The sequence below is a fragment of the Temnothorax nylanderi genome, unplaced genomic scaffold (genome assembly GCF_030848795.1).
Source record: "Temnothorax nylanderi isolate EJ_2023f unplaced genomic scaffold, tnyl_v1.0 TNYL_tig0022_pilon, whole genome shotgun sequence".
In the NCBI taxonomy this organism is placed as follows: domain Eukaryota; kingdom Metazoa; phylum Arthropoda; class Insecta; order Hymenoptera; family Formicidae; genus Temnothorax; species Temnothorax nylanderi.
Window position 1 is genome coordinate 593,771 of NW_027249084.1, and position 27,545 is coordinate 621,315.

Genomic DNA, 27,545 nt, shown 5'->3' on the forward strand with positions numbered 1-27,545 from the left:
CCGTATCCATTAATTATATTTAACAAAGTATTCGATTACAATTTCGAGAGCAAATATTTCTTATGTATAACATTATTTTCGGTTAATACAATCGTTACCAATTTGTTTTCAATTAATTTTCATTATTTTCATTAATGAGTTAGATAGGATTTTGCGCATGGTTAAAGTAACTTCGCATAAACGCGGTTGTCTTTTACCGTGTTTCCGCGGCAGCGTATACGTAACTTTTTATTACGGCAGTAACATTTACAGTACAAAAGGTCCAGAAGGTGCGAGAAAGTAGGACAAGCTCGATTAGAGCGCTATGGTCGTTTCCATCCTGGACATATTGGAAGCACTGCTTGAAAATGGCTCTCGTTATGGGTCGTTCTTTTTCTTTATCACGCAGTAGAGAAAGGAGGGTTGTAATTTCTCTTCCGCTACTTATTCCAATAACTCTCTCGCTAACTGCCGTTCGTCTTGCTTATCCATCGCCCGATTAATTAATTTTCAATAGCAACGATTTCAGGATTATTAAGAAAGATTTTTTTGCATTCGCGTGACAAATAATATTCGAATAATTAGAAAAACAATACCAGCTGGGGCAGGAATAAAGTCGCGAAAAATAACTCGCATTTAACCTTAATAAGATTCTTGTCTGTGATAAAAAAAACAAACGTTTCCGCTGCCGCGCTGGAGATCATTTATTAATACATCTAATAGTTTTTATTACTCTTTCATTACTAATGAAATTATTATTGCTCTATTAAAATTAATCTGACTTCTTCGTGTTCTAATATGCGCATAAGAAAGTTCAAAGCCATCAGTTTACTCAAATCAAAGCGATATGAATAAACGCTCTAGGAACAGGCATATAGGGTTGCGAAATTGACAGATACCAATTACTTATTCACTCGTCTAATATGCACTTTATTATCGACCAGATATCGGTATGACAAAAATAAAGAAGAATGTGTGTCTGCGCGTGACATTAGCGCGCTCGCTCGTAACCAAGTTCTCCGGTCGAAATTCACTTAATCTCTCTAAAATCTCATAATTAATCATACAGGTGTATGTACAGATCTGTTTATGCATGTGTCTGTATGCGTATATTTTTTGTATATCTCATGTGCGTTCGCGTGTCAGTTCACGACACGGATCATATAGATTCGGAATAGCGAGTGGATTAATGGAGCGACGAACGAATTGATCGGTCATTAATATTAAAGACAATCGGCACACAATGACTACGTGTCTCTCGTCTCTAGAAGCACACAAATAGAAGAGAACCTCGCGGCCTAAATTCTTATCTCGCGACACACGTCGTCCTTAGTGAGTATCAAACCGCCCACATACAGGCACGTTTTCTGAAAGTACAAGATAGAAGGAGAAACGATGCGCTCTTCTTCTTTCGCTTTATCTTCCCTCTTTATCTAACGTCGCGTCTCCTCCTACGAAATTTTTGCACGTGCTCGAAATACTTTTCCTCGGATATCAAACGCGAATTGCTTTTAAAAATATAATCAATCTCGATTCTTTTTATACAGATCTAAAATGCCGCTTCTTTTTCTTCTCGCACGCGCGCGCGTGCGCGCGAGAGATAGAGCCACTTCGAATCGATTCGCCGTTTTGCTCCTTTTATGCGCGGCATGTTATTAAAATTCATTCGCCCTTTCCGTTCTACCGTAAAATGCGTGTTTGTACAAGGTGCTGCGCGTCTGCTCTGCTGCTGTTACTCTGCTACTGCTGCCGCCGCGCCGTTGCCGCCGTACGTTGCTCGACGACTAGCCACAGTGATGGGAATTCAATTAGTCGCGTATTTATCGGGAGGATATGAAATTGCGGGAAAATAATGTCGGAATACTTACCGCCTATTGCTATCTATTGATTGGTAGAACATGAACGAAAAGACTTAATCTCGAAGTTCGTTTACGGGGCGAGACGTGGGCAAACTTCGGCCCCGCTACGTGCCAGATAAATCAGACTTGCTCGGGAACGGATGCACTGCTTGTTCCTAGCAACCTTGGCCAGAAAGTTTCGAGCGATAATTGAGTCGTATGAATAAAGGGGAGCGAAAATTCTTTTGCTCTTATTTACTGAAGGAAATACTCCGGTGAATGTGAACAAAATGCACGTTCATCAAACAAAAATAAGTACTAAAAAGATATATATATAATATATATATAGGAGTATCTATATATATGGGGCATTCCATGCCAAATCTCAACCGAGGATTTTCCTCGACCATTTTTGATTTGACCGAAATTTTTTTGTGTTTTTATACTAAATGAAAGTAGCTTCCATGATTTTTTTTAGATTTTTATCTCTACCCATACTTAAGTTATGGAAAAAAAATGCAGTTTAAAATTTCAAATGCCTGTAACTTTAAGAAGAAAAAAGATATTGTAAAAAATAAGGTAATCTTTTTTTTTTGTTTTTCACTGTAAGTACTTTTCGAAGAAAATATCGAAAAAATTTTTAATGGACAATATGACTGTTTTTTTTTTGGATTTAAGTAAAAAATGTTTTTTTTCTTAATGCAACCGTTTTGATTTTTTTTTCAAAAAAATCTCACATATTCTAGACTTATAGCCGTATTCATAGTCCTTCCTTGAGTAAGGATTCCTTGTTCCTCATTCTACACTTCATAAATTTTAAGGTTCCTTGATCGATCAAGGAAGGTTAATGAAATGTAGAATAACTAATAAGGAACAAGGAATCCTTATTCCTCAAGGAAGAACTATGAATACTTTTTTTTAAATGGAATATTATAAATTTTGATTTATTTTATATTTATTTTTAATTTTTATTTTTTTTATTTACTTTATTTTCAAATAAATCTAATTGCTATTTTTACAGATACGTGTTTTTTTTTCATTAACTATATAATTTAATTGTTACATGCTATCTGTTAAAATTCCCCAATTTATAATATTTCATTAAAAAAAAAAGTAATTCAATAATAAAAATAAGTAAAAATGCAATTAAAAAATAGAATATATTCAAATTTTCTCTTTATCTATAGATCGAAATTTCAGGATTGCTGTCTATAAATTTATCAAATTTTTTGATAGCCATCGGTAGTCTCTTATTTTAAAAAAATTATTTTCGAAAAAAAATGAAGAAAAAGTCCCTTAAAAAATCGAAGTTATTGAAATCCCATCTTCATCAATGGCTTAAAAATTTCGAAACTAAGTCTAGAATTTGAGATTTTTTTGAAAAAAATCAAAACGGTCGCATTGAGAAAAAAACATTTTTTACTTAAATCCTAAAAAAAAACAGTCATATTGTCTATTAAAAATTTTTCCGATATCTTCTTCGAAAAGTACAGTAAAAAACGAAAAAAAAGATTACCTTATTTTTTTACAATATCTTTTTTTTCTTCTTAAAGTTACAGGCATTTGAAATTTTAAACTGCATTTTTTTTTTAAATCCATAACTTAGTATGGGTAGAGATAAAAATCTAAAAAAAATCATATAAACTACTTTCATTTCGTATGAAAACACAAAAAAATTTCGGCCAAATAAAAAATGGTCGAGGAAAATCCTCGGTTGATTTGGCATGGAATGCTTCATATATTCAGATATCGTTCAAAAATATAAGAATTTGTTTTTAAAAGTAGAAAATTGTAGAAAACTAATTAAACAAAGTATTGTTAAACAAATTAATCGTGTACTGTAATTCTCAAATCATACTTTTACATCACACGAATTTTACTATTCAATGACATGGGAGTGTCATCGCGAAATTGAAATATATTAACAATATCATGTATAGGATATAATTCATTGTCATCGCGAAATTGAAATATATTAATAATTCATGTGTAGGGCGATATCATGTGTGGGACATAATTCACATCCGACTTTTACATCCTAGATGGAAAATCTGCGATAAAGATTCTTAAATTTCCGATTTTTATTAGAACGCGTATTGATTGTATTTCATTGTTGATAAAAGTTCTCGAAAACGTTTGGATTCCCATCACTGCTCGATTCCACGCAAAATCCGATATAAGTGGACGCGGAATATCGATATTTAGAGATCTATTAATATTAATTTGCTTTCCCCGTCTTCTGAAAGATGCAGGGAGAAGCGGAGGGTTTTATAGACGAATTTTAATCACGCGTCGTATAGAAAGAACGATCGAACATCGAAAACATCAATATTTCTAATTTCTCTCACACACTCTCTTTCTCTCTCTTTCGCTCTTTCCCTTTTTCTCTTTTTATGATCTAATTACATATTTACAAAAACCTCGAAAAGCGAACGCTAATCTCGTAACGTTCGCGGATGCAGCAGCGGTCCAAAAGCGGCACGTCGGAAAGCCAGACCAGCTGATGGACAGAATTTCCATTTTCATGGCAATTTCGAATGGATCGAATGTTGACCCGTTAATTTGTGTAGGTGAATTACGCGTTCAGGATTGAATTAGTAATTGTATAGCAATTTATTATAATTACACAGTAAAAATATATAATATTCAGAATATATAACGGGTGTGTATGTATGTAGCACTGTATAAAATATATATGTGTAAATATATATATATTTCGCACAGTGCTACGTCTCGTTTCGCGGTTAATGGTAATTAATAAAATATTAATAACCGGCGCTATAATATTACTACAAGCGTGTAGAAAGATTGCGACTCGTTGCGCGTTCTTTGCGCAGAGAGAAGGTACCGTATAATTCACCACCATCATCCATGCTTAGCCCTCCCCGAGAACACCGAGCTCCTTATCGGTTATACGCTCTTATACCCAAGCGGAGAAAGGCGGGCCACTTTGCACAGCTGCTGTTTCAGGATCTTTTTATTTTTATCTGACGACTATAGTTACTACGAAGGGGTAGTTACTCCGGCGACACGTAGCCGTGGTATCGACCGTATGCAAATCCGCGACCTATACGCTTCTAAATATGCGTACCGCGAGCATACATTTTTAAGCATTTTTTACGAGAGACAGAAAATAATTGTACGATTTACTCTGTAACATTTTTTTATTGACACGAAAAGTCGAGATGAAAAGCTGAAAGGCAAAAGCGCTGCTCGGCCGATCTCGGTGTTCTTAGGGCCAATGCTCTAGAGGTTTTTCGATAAGGCCTGATTACGTCCGCCCAATCACTGTCTAGACATTCAGTAACCACTCACGGAAGCTTACTGGTGCATCGTCAACGGCACGATTAAAATCTTCCCTTTTTATTATATTTAAAAAGCCTGGCCGACTCGTCGTCGTCGTCGTCTCGTTGCGACCCTTCATGAAAAAATACTATATATTATACACACGTATTTATATTTTTTTTACGTACTACATGATTGAATCGTGTGTTCTATACAGTGGATCAAATTCGACCGTCAAAAATATCTTTAAAAGCGACACGGCGTGAAACACCGCGCAGTCTCAGCGCGCCATATGTACACAACGGAGCATTCTATTAGGTATAATATTTACACAGAAAAATTTACCATATTTTACGCATATAAGTACCTCTTAATCCTTTTTTTTCGGTTTCTCGATTATCCGTATCACTCGCGCGCGTATTTATTGTGTCTTCAGTTTGTACTTCACACTCCTACCAGTTCAATTTTCGAAGGGCTCTCTACGCTAGTATTATAGTATTATAGTACACGCTATAGCGATTTTCGGACATTTTCTCTCTGTATTGTACAGGTTTCATTCGAGAAAATGCGATAAGACTTCGCCGGACCATTCTCGGAATTTCGATGAAATCGTGTTATGATTATTCAAAAAAACTGAATCTCTTCTGGAAGTCGATTAATCCACGTCTATTATTCATTTGCCGCGTTTTTGAATCTCCCATAAATCTTACGCAATTAAAATGTCATGCTGTCGCGATAAGGAAATTTATAATTTCGTTAACTTCGTGTATAAATTTTTACTTTTTTATTTTTTAGGAAAATTGATCGACTGCCTGAAGGATCGTTTATCATCTCTATAACACTAAAATTTTTTTCTCACATAAAATGCTCTAAAAATTATATCTATAAAAGAGCTGTCTTCAAGAGTTTCGGCCAGCCCGAAAATCTACCTCAGCGAAATCCAAACATCCCGGCAAATGGAGAAGATGAGAAACTACGATCGAAGCGTTTCTCTTGCAACGCGATTCTATTATTATTATTATTATGGAATTGTACTCTGCTAAAACTCGATTGTATATTCTCATACGAATAATCTCATCCATCCATTGTCAAAAGTAACTGACAAACGCTCCGAGGGCGAGTAAATATAACTGCAAACACATAAAGACCGAATGTTAAATTTTATGTTTTGAGATTTACACCTCTCTGTTTTAGCAAACGTTATTAGTTCGTTATTTTTAATTTAGCGAATATTTTTCGTTTCGTATCTTTCTCGCAACGGAGCGAGCTTGCCCCACAAATGTTGACCGTAATTCAACTCTTTCAATAGTCTTCAACGTAAAAAAATCTCACAACATTAGAAGAGTTAATACGTTAACGATACGATAATTATGTATCTCTAACTACTGAAAGTGCAAACGGTGTTTGCCGCATTCATTGCCGAACGTAACGCATTGCGTGTGAATATATCTAAAAGTGGACGTCATAAAAGAAACTGTCCTTTAGGATTAACTAATTTTTCCGATTCGTTGTTAAAATTAAAAAACAAAAAGAAACGATATTTTTCGAATTTCTTCGATTAAATATATTCATTTTTTTGAAAAAAAAAAAAAAAAAAAATTATCTTTCGACATATAGCACCTTATTTCGTATCACTACGTCTGTATACCAGAATTTCTTTCTATTAGAGGGAAAGGGGAAAACAAATACTATCAAGCTAATTGACATATTGACACTTAAGCGAAAATAGTACAAGAAGCGAGTGTGGTATTTTTATTTAACAAAGAGCACGTGACATGCGACTTCGGGTTCAGTTATATATTTATACTCTACAGTTATCGGATTATGTTAAATATAGTTGCGTGTCTGCAGGAGCAACTTCGTGGTTTATTTCTTTATAATTCAACAAGCATTCTCACTTACCTATTTAAAGTTTATCTGCTCTCTATTCGTAAACTATAAAATGAGTCAATAAGTCGCGTATCACGAGCTCTCTTTGTAAGTACATTTTTCAATCATTTAGGCCCGAGTCTTGCGAGTCAGATTTACATAAGCTCTAATACGAATCGATATCGTCGAATCACCCTAATCCCCATAAGTAAAGGTTACTTATCCCTTTACTATCGTTTCGACGGAAGCTTATCGCTACGTTATCCGATGCATACCGTAAATTTGCATTTCAATATCTTAACATCTCGTTAAGCTTCATTAAGAAAATTCGTCTGGTTCTCTCCTCCAGTTAATTTGGCGTTAACGTTTTTACTTCTCTATCGTTGTAGCGGCTTTCTCTATCCCTCGGGCGCTATCTCAAACTCAGCGTACTGCCTGTTATTTAAATAATTGATTTTCTTGCGAGCTTTGATGGGATTAATTCTTTATTGCTCGTTACATCCGCGATATTTCAGGTCAAAGCATCTGACTGCATCGCAAGGTATGCAAATGTCTATTCTACAAACGCGTTAGAAGATATATCGATTAGCGAAGTAAAAACACGACATGCTCGTGTTCGTTATCGATCCACTACGACAAATCGAGTGAAATTCTCTAAAAGCTGTATATCTCTATAAAGAATGACTCGAATATCATCTTCATATCTTCATCTCATCTTTTAGCCAAGTTACATTATCATTATTTATCGTACGTTGTTTCCATTGATTTTTTCGTTAAAAAAATTTGACTCTCCGAACATGAAAATAGTGTGTACTTCCCCTTTTTTTTTGTTATTCGAATATCGAAACGTTATTGTTACTCGGGTCATTAACTTACGACTTAAAACTTAAGCTGTATAAACTTGAATCTACCGCTTTTGTAACGCGATTTACATCAACGAGTGTGTGCACGCAAGTGTTAGACACACGTTCTTAAATTCATATTTACAATATGTACAGCAAATAACTTTTTATATCAATCACTTCCGCGTTTAATGCCACTTAGTGTGATTATTGCATCGATCCATTTCTTTCTCGTTCTTTCTCTCTTTCTCTCTCTCTCTCTCTTTCTCTCATTCTCTCATTCTCTCGATCTCTCTCGCTCTCTCTCTCTTTCTCTCTCTCCTGCTAGCAAAATGTAAGCGTAATTACAATTCGGAAATTCACAGAAACCGAACGGCAGTCGGATCGCATTTCAATGGGAGGAATTTTTGAACAAGGCACAAGTATTGCCTGTTATGGAGTTTTAAAAGTTGCAGGCTACGAAGTTCGCCAATCTACACCATTTTAGGTCGCGTGCGCGTTTAAGGATAATATGCTTCTTTTAATTTTTTTAACGATCTTAAGTAGATCGATGAAATATTTAATCGTATGTCATGTATACGACGAAAAGACATTTTCATATTGCATAAGAAATGCGACGGAAAAAATAGATGAAATAATGCTATTGTTAATCAATGAAGAAATTAAGACCCTTCGAGTCTGGTAAAATAAATTTAACCATCAGATGGTAAATAAGTTTTTTGTTCTGAAGAACAATCGTTTTGTTAAGTATTTCGCGAATGAAGTAATGCTTGTGCCTTGTAGACTCAATGAGCAACGCTCTCGCAATAATAAGGACGTGGAGAAATAATTTCATCTCTTGCGTGTAACGTATCGCCTACGTTTCTATCAGCATATTGGCTATAAGCTTCCAAGAGTTTGTCTTCCTCCGCAATAAAAGAGAGCCGTTCATTTTAAACGGTTGTCGCATCGAAAATTTCGCAGAGTTATGTTTAGCTGACCGCGATTAAGTAATTCCGGCTAACTTAATCGTCAGCTTAAGCTGTTCTCATTCATTTAGAACAGCCGTAACGCCGGGTGCATAAGTTACCGTTGGATGCGTATAAAAGCCGGCGTAGTAGTAATAAGGATCGTTGTCCTCGTAACCCTTTTGATGTCTGTGCGACGCTTGCAATATCTTATTATAATCTTCAAGTGGTAGCACCATTACTTTGTGGGAAATCGTTTGCACGTCGTTCGAATCGCTGTGCTTCGATTCAAACAGGCCGCCCTGTGAATAAACAAATTTACCAGTTGCTTTTATTCGAATTTACTGATATCTAAAGATAGAGGAATTATTTCTTGCGATGCCAGACAACGCGCATGTCTCAAATCGGGACATATGACGTCTTAAAAACATCATTAAGACGTTTTCAAGACGTTTTCTCATAATATGACGTCTTATGTCCCCATTTGAGACATTGTGTTCACTGAGATCTTTTTAATACTCAATATATTTTGTACACATTGAGTTAAATTTTTAGAAATACTTCTTCCACTTTCAAGGCTCATTTACTCTAACTTGCGTTATGATATCAGAAAATCATATAAATATTTTTCTTATATGTAAAAAAAATTTATTTAATATATAGCGCAAAAATAAATTTATATCTATGATTTTTCGCCTTTAATCCGATATCACAGTAGAGAATGATCAAAAACTTCAGAAGAATATTTCTGAAAATTCGAACGCTAAGCGTTTCTTCCTTAAATATATAAAAGAAAAATTACCGGAGGGTTTAGGCTGCAGGGCGGTTGTAGCTCCTCGGGACGGTAGAACCATTGGGATCTGACTCTCATCTCTAATTTCTGGTTCAGCCACAACGACACAATCTTGCCGATGTAAGGCTTCTCGTGAGGTTTTCGATAGGAATAAAACAATACGCTGTCGCCTATGTTTATCGTTTCTCTGCCGCGTCGTATAGCGGTGAAATATTGATTTCCGCCAGATACGCGACTGCTGCTCGCCCATTTCCAGTGGCGTTTGTTAGGCAACATGCGCGCTATCGGACTGGGAGTCTCGACGGGATTCGACGGGTTGGTGGCCACAGTTGTCGGATTGGCGGCGCGATTCTTCGAGGCGCGACTCGTCGGTGTGCCAGAACTCGTCGAGGTGTTGTTTACCGTCGAAGCGTGTCTCGTCAAGGCGCGATTCGTCGTTGCGCGATTCGTCGAAGCGCGATTCACCGAGGCGCGATTCGTACCGCGAACTGCCGAAACCGTTGAAGCTTGGTTCGTCAAAGTGCGATTGACCGCGGCACGGTTCGTCGAGGCGCGGCTCGTCGATGCCTTCGGCTGTGTCTTCAGCTTCTTCGCGACTGGTTCTGTCGGTTCCTCCGGCTCCTCGTCGTTTGCCTGGACCTCTTCTGAGATTTCTTCAGATTCCATCTGAGTCTCATCGCTAATTTCGGGTTTTAATGGTTCTTCGGACTCTATCTGAGTCAGCTGAACAGGTTCTTCTTTCTCAGGTTCTGGTTGAGTCTGTTGAACGGGCTCCGACGGTTCTGATACCATCTGAACATCGTCATCTTTTTGAACTGGTTCTGACGGTTCTTCAAGCTCCACTTGATCTTCATTGTCATTCTGAGTAGTTATTAATGATTCTTCAGTTTCATCATCTTCTTCGGACAACCTTGTCTCCTCGATAGCGGAGAAACTTGTATTCGGATAATCTGCTTCTTCCTCATTCCTCTGCTCCCAGCTGTTCTCCCGATTGCTAAGAAACATTTCAACATTTCTAATAAAGATATTAGATAAGCTCAGAGCGAAAATAAGGTTAATCTATAATTTACAAGATTCACTTTAAATACGATCTCATACTCAAAATGAATCTTATAAATTATAATATTATTATTATATTTAAATTTTAATTTTATATTCTCTTTGTTTATACGCGCAGCACACATTGTTATAAATAAAATTTTCTTCATCTTCGATAGTTTGCGATGTAAAGTATAAATCACATATAGATATACAACAGATTATGATAATATATATGTACCTTATGCTGTTCGCGTCGCCAATGCTACCATGATGCCTGTGTTTATGCTTTCGATGTTTTCTGTGCTTATGCCTTCGATGCTCTTTACAGGACCTATGCTTTCTGTGTTTCTTCTTGCCATCTTGAGCCTCAAGTAGTTTCCTATTCTTTTTTATTTTCTTCATGTGCTTCTTTTTGTGGTACTCCGTGCCGCTCGTACTGCTCGTGTCGACATTCGTTTCGGTCTCCGCCTCGGCGCATTCGTTGCCGTTTGTTAATTCTACGTTAGAAACGTAGGGACACGTGGCGAAGCTGCTGTTGCTAGCCGTCCCACTCCGAGACGTCGACGGAACGCTTTGACCGTTCGATGGAACGCTCTGATTGCTCGTTGAACGCTTGTCCTCCGAAGTTGACGTTTGTCGTCGCCGTTTGCCCAGTGAGAGTAGAGGATTCGGATCGTACACTGCAGATAAAAATGAAAATAAGTAAGAGATAAACGCGATTTTATCATATCAGGACCGAGTCCTGATTCGAGCGACGTAAAGATACGTATACGTGAGACACGTGCCTACGACAGGATAATTAGGCTGTAAAAGTCTGATGTCATCCAAGACGATTAAACCGCTGTCCCCGTCGTCGAACTCCACGGTGACGAATTTCTCGTCATGTTGCGGATCAGGTACCATAGGTTTCACAGAAGTTCCCGGGTACAAGCATCTGTACTGTTGGCTCCAATACGCGCATAGCCTTGTACCGGGTGGTAGCTCTTTCGTCGAAGTCGGACATACCTCTACGATCTACGCGATAAAATATTATTATATATTCTCGGTATATTTTATTATAAATATTTCATATTTCCCCTCTATAATGAAGAATGAGTTATTTCTTTAATACACGTACGAACACGTAAGTAAATACCAGAAAGCTAAAAAAAACGAATTATACTGTAATCAGTGAATAGTAAAATTTTGATGCCTATCGTAAAAAATTGGTTTGATCACTTCTTAAAGAATCTTGAGCAAGAACAAGAAGAATTTTGAGTCTTTAAGAGCTATCCTAATTTTATAGAATTGTCTGTGACAATATATTTCTCTCTTATGTCATGAAAGAGGAATAAAATTTTGGTAAATATGTAGTATTAACAAATATTGTTAATATTTCGGAAACATCAAAGTGTTAATGACAGCTCATAAGTATAAATAAGTATAATTCGTCTGTGAATATATAGTACCAACCAACCCTTTTTGTGCAATTAGTAATATCAACATTTTTGTGCGTATTAACTCGTTGCCTTATGATCTTTTTTACGTGTTTATGCCAGAATTGACTGTTTTACGTCGGTCTATTGTAACGATTGCATAATTGGCCAGGACATTGATGGGACACCACGAGTATCAGACTCGTGTGTGTTGAATTTGGATTCTGATCCGTGCGATTCGTTACAAGGTAACGAGTTAAATGAGTCGATATTGTTGGCAGAATTTAAATGTCAAGTCGACCATACCGCATCTTTCAGGATCTCCTCCCTGGAATGAATATGCGGTCTGTTACCGCGTTCGCCGTCCAGCGTAATAGCGTAAACGTCGGGCGCTTGCACGGCGCTCAGCCTGCCCGCGTAGAAGAGACCGCCTATCGCCATGAGAACTCGCAGCTGATCGATGGCCAGATGTGCGGACGTCAATTTGCACCGACTGACAATGCTCTCGGAAGTCTTCGCGGCGGCTGCCTTGGCGCATTGCTTGCACTCCAGGGATTTACGCCGCTTAGACTCCTTCTTATCACGATTCGGCGACTGCGACGAACTAGATTTCCGTTTCTTCTTCTTCGACTTCTCATGCCATGAGCTTTCCAGTTCCTTCTCCGACTGTTCTGCAGATTCGATCGACGTCTCCTGATACAGTGAAATTTTATGATTAAAAAATGTTTTGTCCCTTTTACTTGTTTTTTGCTAATTTTGTCAATTCTATCTGTAAAATGACAAGTGTGTGCATTAAGGCGTAACCCACTAAAAATCGTACATGTGACCTATGTTTGTTGAAAGTGCGATTTTATTTAATATTTGCATCAAGAACTTATAGAATAAAATTATTGAAATTTCTTTTAATTTATATTTTTTGATAAAAGTTTTTAGGTATTTTTAAACTAGAAATTTATAATTTTATACAATTCTTGCTAATTCTTTTGAAATTATTTATTTGCGAAATTGTGCGAAAAAGTGTAGGAATGACTTTATTACCTTGACAGGTTGTTGAACTACGGCCTCTTTAGGCGGAACGTTTTCGGGTTGTATCGTGTCGGTTTCGTCATCCTCCCAATTTTTCATCTTTACCTCCGCTTTGAGTTTCGGTTTTATTTTACCGCTATGCTTCTCAAGCTTCACCTCCTGACTTAGCTTTGCTTTTTCGGCGATAATCGAGCTGATCACGTTTTTGTTGTGCAGCGGAGTTTGCTTCGCTGGCTTTGCTTTCATTTTCGTAACTTTTTGCACCTTAGCTTGTGGCTTCGGGGAAGAGACTCTTGATTTGAATGGCAACGGGGTATAGCCGGTTTTATTATTTATGCATTGCTGAAAACAAGGACGGCATTGCATTTAAAATCAATAATATATGGCAGATATTTAGGAATTAAAAAAAAATAAATCTTAACAAGTTACCTTCGTTTGTAAGTGTCTGTTCTTTGAAGATAATACGTAACCCACTAGAGAACTCTTGCTCTTAGGTTTCTTAGCCACAATTGTCTCTGTCAAGTGTCTGACGCTGCCCGAGGTGCACGTAAGTTTTCGCGGTCGTCCCACTTTCCTCTTCTTGGAAGCAGAAGTCGAGCTTGCGACAGTCGGTGCTGGTGACGACGTGTCGTATCCCAGCTAAAAGATAGAAAAAAAAAATAAACGAATAGAAAATCACATTTCTAAAACTTCTATTTTGCCATATTTTTGTCGTATTAATAATAAGATTTAAATAATAATAAATAAATGAATAAACAAGAAAATTTATACGTTAATAAATAAAAAGATCTAGAATGATGTTAATCTACGTACCGTTCCTGTGCTTTTCTCATCATCCTCCGGTGTTGCTTTGCTGGAGCCAGGTAACACTGGGATCGGCGACGTCACCGGCGGTACTGGTATCGGAATACTGGGTATACTGTCCAAAAGTTTTATATGACTTCTGGGCTCGCCAAGTTTCACGAGATTCACGTTGCACCTCGGCATGGTCAGAACAGGTGAAGCTAACGGCGAGGGTGCGTTATCAGGTTCCGGTGATCCTGGTGATCTCGAGGGCGACTTTCGCGACGGAGAGGTCATAAGATCGAACGCGGGTGGCGATGATAATGGCCCGTGATCAGAACTGGAGAAATTGTTAATTTCGAATTATTCAGATTGAAATAAAATTAACATGTAAAATTCACTGTGTTCTAATTTAATCGATTTTTAGAGACGAAGAAGTTTATTCCTGTGTTTATATCTATCAAACTTGTTAAAAAGGTAATTGCTATCTTATATTTCGTGTCTCAAAATAGATTACGTGTATTAAAAATGAGTTCTCTGTATTACACAATTTTTTATTTTGATTTACACTCACCTAGTGGAAGAATGACTCTTTTTCCGCGGTCTGCCAGGGATCTTCTTGTCATCTTTCTTCGGAACCAACTTGGAAAGCTCCTTCTGTTTTTCTCTGTATTGTCTTTGAATGTCGGCCATCCTGACTCTCATGTCAAGTTCCGTGGCGTTCATGCTCGGCCAGTCGTCCTCGTTATCGCGATTTCCTTTCTTGGCTATGAACTTCTTCGCCTCTAACTTTGTTCGAGCGTTTTTGTAGTCGTGAGGGTCTCTCTCGTCGACGGATAGTTTACGCTTGTTATTTCTAATTTCACAGCTCGTTAACTGTTCAGACAGGACCTTCGAATCGAATATTTCGCCCTCCGAATCCGACAGGTTGTCCTCTCTCGCGATCTTATCGTAAAGCGCGTCATCATTTTGTAAATTATTAGGTGTTGTATCCGAGAGAACTTGGAGATTTTTAGCGGCCTTTGTACTGGAATAATAACCTTCATCGGCTCTATTGAGAGATTGTTCTTCCGAGTCGATAGCTTTTTCATCAGTGATCTTATTAATTTTCTCCTCAGAGAAATTATCCATATTCTTAGTACTTTCTTTCGGTTTCAGAGCACTCTCCTGTTTTCGTTCGTTAACTTCCGTTGTCCTTTCTTCGATATCTTTCTCGTAATAATTCAGCGATGCATTCTTAGTTTCCTCTTCGTGATTGTTGATCTTGAATCGCTTGGAACGGTGATCGTCAGTCTCAATATACTTTCTTTTGCTTTCGTCTTTCTCGAGAGAGCCGCTTCTGCCCAGATTCAGCAGTAATCTACCGGCGTGCGAGATCTCTTCCGAACTTTCGAGGTTTAATTTCCGGGGAACCTTGTCGCCCACCTCCATAATCTGTTCGGCCAGGGCGCAGAGCAAGCCGAGAGGACTGCCGACGTTATTATTATTATTCTCACTCTGCTGACTTATCAGTTTGGTTTTAACAGGCGACTTCTCGACGTCCGTGTCTACTTGTTGATGCTCCGGCTGGCCGACCCGTTGCTCCAACTGTTCGATGCTGTTCGACAGCAATTCGAGACCACTCACATCAATGGCTGGCTTTTGCTTCTGTACCCTGGATATCGTCTCCGAAGACGCGTCTTCGACGTGATCGGATTTACGAGTCACATTGGGTTTCCCGAATGGCTGCACCTCGCACCGCCAGACAGTCTTAGGCTTAACGTAGACGGTAATATCATTCTTCTCATTTTTCGCTAGCAATTTTTTATCCTCGAACGCCTTGATGTTATTGTTGTTGCTCCTGCTGTCGTTATTGTTCTCGTTAAGCGGGCACTTGCCGGACGTGTCGCTAGTGGTCAAATGCCTGTTGTTTTGAGGCGAGTGTCGTCCCGATTGATCTCTAATATGCTGCTCCGACATCGCGGTTTGCGAGGAAGAGATCTCTGTATCGATCGTGCTACTGTCCAGAGAGTTCTGGCATGATCTTAGAAGATGCAACTTCTTCGGTATCGTTTCGGAGTACCTCCGCGGCTTAACAATCTCTACATTCGATCTTTCCATAGACTCCTCGATTTTTTGATGGGTGTTAGGTAGCGCGGCTTCCTGCAAAGCCGCCGCATTTTTCTTCAGTTTCTCCACCACGTTCTCGATGCCCGGATGGTGAGTCTTCTCCACCGAATGTCTCTTCGTTGCTTCCTGCGACGCTTTCTCGCAACTGGATCTGGATCTCTCGCTGGTGGACGTTGGCTCGCACTGAGACGAATCGTAGCACACCTCGTAGCAGCTGTCGTCGGCCTCTTGCTTGATAGCTACTTGTTGCACTTCCTGATCGTCGCAATCGATATTAGGCATGTCGAAAGACTTAACCGTGATCTGAGGCCGGGTTTCGCCGCTCGAGGTATTTCGGTTCTTGTCGCAACTCTCGCAATTGACTCTCGGCGACTCCGTCGAATCGGCTACGTTTGACTTTGTCTCATTGACGATCGGCGGTTCTGATGTTCTGGAGCATGTTTGACGATGAATTTCAATGTTCTCCGAAGCATCGATGATCTTCGATTCGGCCTGAAAAGTAGGACAATTCTAAATATTACACCAGAAGATGTCCTGAGCGGAACGAGTTACAAAATAATTACGGTATATAGAAAATGTTAAATAATTGAAAGCTTACCTCCTTTTCATGAGTGTTGGCTTCTTGCGCAAGAGACTTCTCCTCGTCCTTGGAATAATCATCTCGATGATCACTTTGATTTACGTCTTTTCTCCTTGCGAAGAACTCCAGGTTCTCGTGGAAGCTATCACAATTCTCCTCGGTGATCTCGATGATCCTAGTACCGAGCCTGCTGCCCCTGCTGCAGACAGGCGTCACTTTGTCGCCCTTGCAAGCTTCCTCGTCACCGCGAGTATCGTGCTCAATCGCCTTCGCGTGACCTTTCCCATCTTTCGCCGAGTACTTGGCGCAATCGGCCATGTTGATGATCGTGTTCTCCGCCTTGTCCACTTTGGTTACGATGCCGCATACCGTCGGGTTCACCGTAGTCGTAGTCGTCGTGATTCGGACGACGTTGCAGATCCTCTCCGTCGGCGATGGCACGATCTCGAAATTCGCGGCGGCTAGATTCGTCCCCGTAGATTGAGACGCGACCTGGCAGGGACTCAGGTTCTGCTCCTGCTTCACGAGAGCCTCCTGCTTCTCCTCGGTGTCCTCGAGCGCGTCGGTTTGATTCGAGGCGTCCTGAACCCCGAATGACGATGGCTCGATCGCATGAATCGTCGCCGGTATTTCCGGGGGTGGTGTCAGACACGAGACCGGCGACGTGGCCTTCGCGAAAATTTTATTCTTATATTTTCGTAGTCTCAAAGAATCTCTTTTTCTTTTTTTATTATTATTAAAGTCCTCTCTAATTTCTCGTGCATAAAAGTACTATAAAAAAAATAATAAAAATAAAAATAAAAAGACGTCGAGAATTTCTTTTTCATACACTCTTGTATGACGGGCGTTCTCCAATTTTTTAAAGTCAAGATTTAGTTATTGTTCCGCGCAGATATATCGTTAGATTTGTTTCACACGAGGAAAACCAAAAGAGAAAGACCTTCGGGTGAGAACGGGAGAACGGGAGAGGGGGAAGTACGGTGCAGTGCGCAGCGGTAATTACGTCAAACTCCGGGCGCGGTCCAGCCATTCGCATAATGTGGAAACGTTGTGGCACATTGTATTAATCATGGGCAAACCCGATTTGCATCGCTATCTGCATAGATATTGCGCCGGCCGGCCGGCTAGCCGGTCGGTCGCGCAATAATTCGTGTTGCGCGCTGCATACCGCGAGCGCGCGCCTCGGTACAGGCGCGCACGGTGTTTAAACCCTGGTGAAAGGTGATGTTACCTACCTGTGACCTACAGTGCGTGGTGGTAGGCTCGGCCTGGCTGATTTGCACCAGCGCCGGCGCTTGAGGGTAATAATGCAGCGTGGTAACCAGGGCTGCGTCCGGTACCAGAGCGCCCGTCATGGACGTCATGCTTTGCAAGGCGGTCTTCGACGATTCGGTGGACGCTGCGGAAGATTGAGGAACGTCTTAACGCGGCTGTGTAACGTATGAAATATAACCGAACGATTCGCTGCACCAGTAGTATATCCAACTACTGATCACTTGGCTCGGTTATTTCTTCCAAAAATTTGGAAGAATTAATCTTAACCCGTATTACTTCATTTTAGGTAGCGTGGAATTTTTAAACTTTTCAGAATTTTAAGTGTTAAAACAAATCGTATCTTATCTTAAGTTACTTTTTTTCTAATCATAGCTACCATACTATATTCATGTCTCTTGAAAAAAAAGCTCTTTCTTTGTCCCCAACTTTCTTTGTTAAGAAAAGTGGTCTTACGTACTGATTATGGTTGTCGGACTGTTGCTGCATTCCGTCTCGATCTTTACTATCGGCATCGCGCTTTGTTGTTTCCTTTTGTTCTCAGTCAGCACTAATCGCGCGCCGCCGATATCACCAAGAAGCTGTATCGAGGGTGGAGGCGGCGGCAATAGGAGTGGCGGCGGTGCAACGTTACTGTTGTGGTTCGAGTAATTCGGCCACACCAGAGCCTGCTGCATTTGTTCTGTCGGGAGGGAAAAAAATGCAAAATTGATTTTCGCTGCTCGCGCGTTAAGAGGGATATATTTAGAAACCGTGTTTCTCCGCATTACCCGCTGCGTGAATAAGGAGAATGTGTCCGGTCGTTGGATCGCGGACTAACTGTAATCCACCTTGCAGCCCGGAACCCATCTGCGGAAAGCCGACCGGCTCCGTTGGCATCGCTGTAAAAGCAATATCAATTTCTCATCCTCCATGAAACCGTACATTAATTTCGATTGTTTCACACGTGCTTTAATTATATTTATAATTCACTATAAAAGCCTAAAGAATATCTGAGTCATTCTTCTTTCAGACGTTCTTTTTGTTTAACCTTTTTGTAACCTTTTATATCGTAATTCTCGTTCGTCCAAGATCACGAAGAGATTACTATTACCACTATTATTATTTAAATATGCAAAGAGCGTAAAATCGGTTGGCTCTGCGACTTCTATGCTTTAACGCGTGAATTTTTGTCTCTATCCGAAGGCCCATCGAGCGACGAATTAAATTAAACGGGTATGAGTGAATGATTTACACGGTGCGAAAATACGCGCGCGAGCTGCAGACCGGGCGATGTAGTTCAACGTTATTTGGATAAATGTCACTCGGTCAGCGAGGCCGGGGCGGGGAGGTCAGCGTGAGGGGTGAATTCGATCCGAAATTGTGTAGGGTCGCTCGTTAGTGGCCCGGTTAATCCCTCGTGCTGATAGATGCGCATATATGATATATATACACATCGCGAGATGTTAATTAATTCGAAACCTTTGTTCATTGATGCACGCGACCCGCTTATGTCGCAAAAAATGAACATTATGCGAATTTGCATTCACGTGTAGGTAAATACTCCGTGTGATGCGTTTCTCACTGGTGCGCGCCACTCTTTCATTAAATTTTACTTCGGTAAATAATCAAGTACGCGGAGAGTGTCGGTACAGAACAAGTATGATTTTATTAGCATTAACAGAATTTTATGCAAAAACTGTTTCATCACGATCGATACCGAGAGACTCGTAATTATCTCGCAGTTTCGTGTTTCTCGCGTAAAATCTAATTCGTTAATCCCCAATCATCTCGACTTTCGAATGTCGGCATAACTATAGCTATAATCTATCCCGAGCTAAAAAGCTATCTATCCCGAGGTATGAAATTTCGTTCGATCGCAGATTTCGTTCATCTCTCGGGCTTAATTTGACGGGGTTGAGGGTGGTTTCGCATAGATCGCTCTACTATTTTTATAATGACGTTCGGCCGCGGATTACCCACCTGCGGCCGCCGTAGCCGGATACTGCCACAGTGTGGGCGGCCAAGCAGCGGCGGCCGTATCGGCCGCGGCTGCCGGTCCGCCACCGATGCTGCCCAGGGTGGAATTCAGGCCGGAATTCAGACTGGAATTCAGGCTCAGCGAGGGCGCGAGAGCCCCGGAGGGAATGGCAGCGAGGTGGGCCGCACGATCCTCCCCTCCAGGCCCTCCGCAGTGCACCAGGGTAGTGCCGCCTACCGCCATGGCCGTGCTGGAACCTACAACGGACCCAGGCTTGTTCATCGGGATTCATCCACTACTAAAGATCGGCAGAGATCGAGGGGAGTAGTCATCGGTGGCAGGGAAGCTTCTAAGCTACAGAGACGGGGCTCCCTTTCCACCAAATGACAATAAAAGCTAGCAATTAGAGAAATTAGATGTAGATTAGATGCAAATTAGAAATTAGATGAGCGTTAGTTCGAAAGGTTCGGTATTCGAACGTCTGTTGGGTATGGTCGATCAAATTTTTAAATTTACATTATAAAGTGGATTAAAATATCGAAATCGTGAGATTTCTGCAAATTTTAAGATAATATAGCTAAGCGTAAGAACTCTCGAATAGGATATCGAAACAAAAAGATCGTATACTGATAATTTTGTTGTATTGATAAAAGTTTCAGAGAGATTTATACCGATTAAAAGTCCATTACTTAGAATCTATACAAAATCTCTGCATTCTCTTCTATCAATGTCGAAGGCGTCATTTTCGAAGAAGTATCGTCATAAAAATAATAGCCGCAGGCTGCAGTAATAGCGCGGATATTTTTTCGCAATAAATTACGCTCAAGATACGAGGCGATGCAGGTAAAATCGTTCGTTCCTCGACATTGATACTGAAAGCGATAAGTGTAGAAAAGTTGGAAATTGGGAAAGTATAATGTAATATTAAAGATTTTTTTCAAGCGCGACCAATGCATTTTCGAATATACACCAGCAAATCTAAGCGAGCTCTCTTTAATATTCGCTTTAGGATTGCAACTTGAACGATCGCGCTACGAGAATATGCTGCGTAATTGGATACCGTGTATATTGCATGCAACTGGGGGGTATGCTCATTCGAAAAAGGGATATCCTTTTAACTGAAACAAAAATATTGTAAAAGCGCACAAGTTTGTCCAAGTTTAACACTAATATTTGGTCACATAATATTCCTTTTAGATACTCGACATCATACTCGATATAAAAAGCGGCAATCGTACGGTTATTGGAACGTACGACCTTGCAAACAATTTTACATTGCAACGCAATTAGTAGCGAAAGAATTCACATTTTTGTAAAGAAATCGCAATATTTCTTCCATTATGCGCTTTTTGCATTGCTCTTTCACGCTCGCGAGAAGTATAATTCTTACATATTCCAGCACGGGCCTCTAAGTACGGTGTATTATATTCGCATTATTAAATGTCGATTTTACGTTACGGGTAAGAATGTTCCAACGCTCGTGATTTCATTCATCGCGTTCAGGAATAGAGTTTCATAACCGCGCGATATATCTCCGTGAGAAAAACTTACCCAGGCTGTCCGGCTGGAAATGATGATAGCTCGTTGCGTGATGCGACGTGTGATGACTTAAGGACACATTGCGCATAGACGTCGAAGTCTCTTGATGCTGCAATCGCTGCCTCGCCACAGCAATGCCAACCGGTATGCCACCGGCTCCCGCGTTAGAGACGGCTATCCCTGAAACGATTAAGGAAATCGCGCGTGAATCGCAATGAGCTGAGAAGCTGCGATGCCGCAGTCGCGTCGACTCGATCGTAGACTCGGTAGGGAACTTAAGATCGTGATGAAGCACGAATAGAAAAGGTTCCAAAGAACATTCATTCAAAATCGATCTATTATTAAATATTGATAGGCTTTTCTTTAATTCTGTATAGTCTGAATATGATACGTGTCGCGTTTGTAAGTAGAGGTTAAGGATTAACATTGAACTAAGAGATCTCCAAGCAAATAAGAAAACGATATTTTGTCGAGTTCAATTTTACGTAGACGTATAAGAACATGTCGATCATTGCGATTAACAGACCATGTGTTTGCGTATCGATATTGTGGTACTTGAAATAAGAATTGTTTCGATTTAGACTTTTAATTTATAGATAAATTGTAGATACAATCATAGATAAGGAAACGCAATTTTCGATACCGGAACTTTCCACGCGGATTTCATATCTGATATCTCAAATGCATTTGTCCGAATCACCCCCTGGATCTCCTCCGCTTCTGCACTGAAAAAAAATCTAGTTCATTTTCCACCAGAAAATACTGGTTGAATCTATAACCAGAATCTGATTGAATTAATAGGCATTCTGGTTGCATAACTAAAATTCTGGTTGTATTAATTGGAAGAATCTGGTTCGTTCATTTTCCACCGTCCAATTAATTCAACCAGATTTTTTTTTTCAGTGTGGGTTTTTCGTTAAGCCCCGTGAAATTTTTGTCAATGTATTACAATTTTATCGAAACACCGTGGTTTACGTGCGTTTTCGTCAAGGTACTCCGAAACGCATTCATTTAAATCACCGCCTCGATCTATCCGCACTTCTTGATATTATTCTCGGTACTCGCGGTACTCGACCCGACGTATTTTCACCGGAACGCGGCAATTCGCTCGGAAGTGCATTCATTTAAATCACCAACTCGATCTTTCTTTTCCCCGCGCCTACCTCGCGCTCCATCGTCCTTCCTTTCGTTTCTCCTCGCACCGTCCGCCTCTTTTCTCCGCACCTTCGGCGACACGCGTTATGCTCGCATGACGTAACACGTGTGGGCATCACGCACCGGCACGAGGGCCGTGTGGTGTACCAGGGAGTGCGGATGTGTCAGGACCGGAGAGAGGGTCGAGACTCTTTCGAACCACGCCTTGTGTTTGCGTCGCCATGCGTGCCACGCACCTCCTACTTTAACGAGACTGTCTGCCTGCCGCTCTCTTTCTCTCTTTCTCTCTTTCTCTCTTTTATTTTCTCTCTTTTTCTTTCTTTCTCTCTCTTACCACCTCGCCTCGCCTCCTCTTTGCTCCTTTCCTCTCGCCATCTCGCTTGTGAACCAACCGACCGACAGACCGGTCGGTCTCTCGTCTCGCACGATCTCGTCTCGCATCAGTCTTCTCTCTCTTTCTCTCCCTCTTTTGCTTCTCTCGCTCTTCATGCTCCCATATCGCGCGGTTATGCACGTTTCTTCCCTTCCCCCGAACTTGCGCGCCTATCAAAAAAGGCGTCCGCACCGCCTTCGTATTAGACGAACGGCATGACGATTCTTCATACGGTTGAAAAGTGCGATCATGTTGATTTCCGATGGTTATCTGTTATCTTGCACGAGAGCCTTGATCGCAGTTTTCGCAAACGACAGTTCTTTGTACGCTCATTAAGAAGAGGTCCAAATATCTTAATTTTGAAAACCTTATTTATATATCCTTAATAAGATTCCCTCGCATTGCGTACGCCTACGTACCCGACGAATGGCGATTCTTTGTGTGGCTGGTGATGTAATGTAACCATGTACGTAATTTAAATGTAACTACGATGACGTATACAGGTCGGGCTAGACGTGTATTTTTTTAGAGAGACACGACTTTTGTCGGGGATCGACTTACCATTCTCGGACTTTGGCGGAACGGGTTCGATCTTGACGGAGGTGGTGGTGGCATGAAGAGACGTGGAAACTTCTGCGACTTGACAGGGCACCGAAGCCAAAGGTTCCCTTTTCACGGTTAGGCCAGCGCCGCTATTGTTAATACCAGCGCCGCTGTCCTGCCCGTTCCAGGACGAGACGACAGGTAGCGTCCTGCTGCATCCCATATCTGAATGCACGACTTTTGTCTTCCCTGTAATCAATCAATTTCCGGTCTCGTTGTTAACGCACACAAGTTCCAAAAAAAAAAAAAAAAAAATCAAGAGTTATTCGATCTGTGATTCCATTACGATGTGTGCGGCAATAATTTCGAGAATTTAACAACTTAATTTTCAGTTCGTCGAATTTTCGAACTTGGAATTTCGGAGTTCTACAATTCTTGGAGATTGGCACTCGAACTTTGAAAATACGAATAAAAAAATATATTCTCGTTGTAAAAAAATATAGTCGTAAAATATAGAAAAATTCAAAGATTATGAAAATTTGGGGAGGGAAATTCGAAGTTTCGCCGATCCGAGAAACTAAAGACGGAGCCCGAGAGACCCAAGGCCCAACGGCTCGTCTCTGCGGTCGTCCAGAAATTCTAGAATGCAAAAGTTCGAAAATGCAAGGGACTGAAAAAAATATGTGATTCGCAGTCGTCTCGTATTCCGAACGGAGCCAATTATACTCCGGGTATATACCCAGATATTACCCGCGCGCGCACTCGAGTATCGAACAGGTATCCGGGCTATTCGGCTATAAGCTCATTTTACCCGGTCCAAAAGTATCAGCCCTAATCTCGAAGCGTGACGCGCTCGTTCGCACGGCCCTATTCATTCGGACTTATAACATGGAAAAGTCTCCGGGGGGAGAGAACGGACGCCGTACCGTTGCTGTTCCTGCAGAGGCACGACGCCCTGGTCGATTTGTTCTCCAGCTTCACCGGTTGGCCTTGACTGGAAAGGAAAGCCTCCCGTTTCTTCGTGGCGGTGGCTTGAACGGCGATCTGGTTGCCGATCGTCTGGTTGCCACCGCCGCCGCCGATACCGCCGTGCATCATCATGCTGCTGCTCGTGCTGCTGGTGTTGGTCAGGCAGGACGAACCGTTCATTGTGACGGTACATCCTGTCGCCGCCGCAGTTGCGCCTATCGGCGGTTGATATTCCTGCAGGAGGACACCCGTCGTCGGCGCGATGCCGTTGATGGTCGAGTTGGGTGACGAGAAGCTGTTCAGGGTCAGCGTGGGTGTGCTGCCGGTTACTAATGACAGCTGAGGCGAGAACGCGTTCTGATGGAGACCACCTTTCGCGAAAAGCACAGAAAATTACGTTAACATATTCTTATCGTACAATTAATCCGGGTAATTGTGATGCATCCGAATGCGTCAACAGCCGTCAATATTTTCCATATAAATTAATATACACATCGATACTGTAGAGAAACGAGAGAGCTTTAGATACAAATCGAACGTAACGACCTGTGCTATTTTCGTGATGATTGATATTGTGCCGTAATGTAAAATAATTTAAAATGGAAATGATTTTCGCAGAAATAATGTTGAAACGCAGCGGCGAACGTGTAATCGAGGAATATAGGAAAAACTCGCGTACATGTTTTTTCGAGCTTTTTCCGATGCTTCCTCCGCTCGGGAAGTGCTACAAGTGTTCGTTCGCTGTATAGATAAAATTGCTGTTTGCGTAACGAGAAGTTACGCGAACTCGTTTGCTAGGTATGAAAGAAATCAAAGCTGGTCCATTCTAATTTACCCCTCTATGTTAGTTCATTTTTTCGCTTATCAACGTTGATTAAGTTTGTCAAATTTTTGATTAACACAAAAGACATGATTGATCTAACATGATTTATAATGCTAATTGTTCTACTCTTGACGGCGCTCCTACATCGGAGGTATTCGGCGCTCCAAATCGGAGATATTGATTCTGTTATTCCTAACTCTTTGACACAAATTCATTTCTTTTGTTCATCGCATAATATACTAACTAGGGCTGATGATTTGGATCGGGTAAAGTGAGTTATCTGGGTATCCGGGTTATCATTAACCATAATAACAACGTTAAATAGATATTATCAGGATAAGGATAAGGACGATTCAATATTAGTTAGCACATTGTGTCAATAACATTATCTATAATTCTATTTCTTTTAATTTCTTATCGGTTATAACGATGTCGCGAGCGAAACTAATATAAGTTAGCTGTCAACGATTCGAAAATGTTCACGTTATTTGTTTCGAAAGTCTCGTTTCAAAGTTAAAGAGATAAGTTTTACGTCGCGGCAATTTGTACTATTTATGTATGTCTACTTCTACCAATGTAAATTAACTTTATAATCTTGATTTAATTAATCTTTTTCTAATTCTTAGAATTAGAAAAAGATAAAAAGTAAGTTAAACCGAGATTATAAAGTTAATCTATATTAGTAGAAATAGACATTAGTATTTGCAATATTTTTAAATCGTGCTTGCGCGCGACCTTTCTCGACGTTGTTATACAAATATAGATTCTCACCGTGATGCAGATGATGAATTCCGGTGAGGTTGAGGGTATGCTGCGTGTGCTGCGTATGCTGAGCGTGATGCAAACTACCCGCCACGTTAACGCCGACACCCTGCAGGCTCAGGGCCTGCTGGCCCGTGGCGGCTGCGGGCGCCAGGTTCGCCAAATTTTTCGCCAGCAGCTCCAGCTGTGTCACGGGCACAGGGCTGTAGGGCGATCCCGGTGGGGGCGTGGGAGCGCCCCAGGTGTAGCCACCCACCCCAACCCCGACCGCCGCGGAAAACACGCTCTCTGAAACTGGAGAACCCGCCGCCCCGATTAATCGACCCGGCCGGCCTTCCGCCGATGAACGTAAGTTTCATCCGCCGCGAGTAGGAAATACCCGTGTAAGTACGGTATCGCGATACGCGAATAGGCCGACTCTACTTGGCGTAACGTGCAGTTTGTTAACCCTAGGACGTTTAACTCTTTCACGCATCGTGTCCGTACGATGCTACGTAATACGCTTCTCTCTGTCTTTCCCACAGGGATGACGGATCCGCAAAGTCATTTGGGCTTAACAAACTCACGGACCCGAGCTCAATAAATTGCGAATACTCACGCGTATTAACACACTGAGAAAAAAAAGTTGTTAACTTGACCAAATATTTTCAACTGATTATTATTTTTTTAATTGAAATATTTAAGTATTTGAGTCAAATTACGTCGTGTTAGATTTAATATATGTCGTATTTAATTTAAATACATAAATATTTCCATTAAAAAAATAATAAGTTGAAAATATTTAGTCAAGTTAACAACTTTTTTTCTCAGTACACGTATATTTTTAAACATCATACACATCCATATATACATTTTTGTAAACGATAGCGCAACAAAATATTATTTGAGAGAAAAGACAGAAGCAAGATACAGGCTCCAATTTAAGGATAATAAGAATGAGAACACAAACCGTATGTGTTAGATACAGCAAGATAGCGAAAATTATAGTTTATTTTTTATTCTTTAATAAGAAAAAATCTCTTTTTTTTATTTATAACATTTTATTGCAACAATTTTCTGTATAATGTGTAATCAAGTGGCTCTTGTATATACATTTATATCCATAAATTTTCACAATTTACGTAGCGAAACGGGAATATTTTCTACTCTTTATTATTGGTAAAACGTGGACGAGTAGCTCATATGGGGGCTACTTTAATCCCATATTTCGCCAATAATTAAAATTCCGTATTTTACCGATAATTAAGTGATCGGATATTTTATCGATAATTAGTTAACTGTGGAGTTTTTGTAAAGAGAGACGTACACACAACAGAATAGAATGATTAATATTTTCGGGAGCCGTTTCGCAAGGAGAACGCACAATTCTCGGGAGAGGGAACGCGCGTCTATCAGCGCGGCAGCAGCGCGGCAGCGCGATATATCTTCGGCGGCGCGCTGCGCCATTGCTAGAACTATTGATTTTATCTAAATGCGGATACGTATCTGCCTATGCAATTTAATGTGTGTGAAAAATATCCCGTTGATATCCCGCAACGATGTACAGAATTGGCTGTCGTTAATTGGATATATCGAGAGCGTGTCCTTCTCTCAAAGCGCATTCAGAAAAATTTGCATTTGTATCCGCGGCTCTTTCCTTATT

At 40.6% G+C, this 27,545-nt stretch overlaps 1 protein-coding gene across 3 annotated transcripts in view; it reads right to left on the bottom strand.

Moving 5' to 3' along the window:
• Nucleotides 1-885: 885 nt before the first annotated feature.
• Nucleotides 886-27,545, bottom strand: part of Wge (winged eye) — a 52,660-nt gene continuing 26,000 nt past the window's right edge. The window contains exons 4-21 of one of the 3 annotated variants that reach the window (XM_071700341.1): nucleotides 25,913-26,197; nucleotides 24,276-24,689; nucleotides 23,368-23,598; nucleotides 21,291-21,458; nucleotides 19,742-19,996; nucleotides 18,550-18,660; nucleotides 18,240-18,461; nucleotides 17,743-17,906; nucleotides 16,526-17,176; nucleotides 14,393-16,419; nucleotides 13,849-14,158; nucleotides 13,465-13,674; nucleotides 13,048-13,377; nucleotides 12,316-12,702; nucleotides 11,380-11,608; nucleotides 10,833-11,274; nucleotides 9,563-10,547; nucleotides 886-9,062 (exon numbers count right to left, since the gene is read on the bottom strand). In XM_071700341.1, coding sequence (XP_071556442.1) covers nucleotides 8,841-9,062; nucleotides 9,563-10,547; nucleotides 10,833-11,274; nucleotides 11,380-11,608; nucleotides 12,316-12,702; nucleotides 13,048-13,377; nucleotides 13,465-13,674; nucleotides 13,849-14,158; nucleotides 14,393-16,419; nucleotides 16,526-17,176; nucleotides 17,743-17,906; nucleotides 18,240-18,461; nucleotides 18,550-18,660; nucleotides 19,742-19,996; nucleotides 21,291-21,458; nucleotides 23,368-23,598; nucleotides 24,276-24,689; nucleotides 25,913-26,197 — 7,643 coding nt within the window. In that variant the 3' untranslated portion in view covers nucleotides 886-8,840. Of the gene's footprint in view, nucleotides 9,063-9,562; nucleotides 10,569-10,832; nucleotides 11,275-11,379; nucleotides 11,609-12,315; nucleotides 12,703-13,047; nucleotides 13,378-13,464; nucleotides 13,675-13,848; nucleotides 14,159-14,392; nucleotides 16,420-16,525; nucleotides 17,279-17,742; nucleotides 17,907-18,239; nucleotides 18,462-18,549; nucleotides 18,661-19,741; nucleotides 19,997-21,290; nucleotides 21,459-23,367; nucleotides 23,599-24,275; nucleotides 24,690-25,912; nucleotides 26,198-27,545 lie in introns of all 3 variants that reach the window. The other 2 variants (XM_071700340.1, XM_071700339.1) reach the window with 2 other exon arrangements.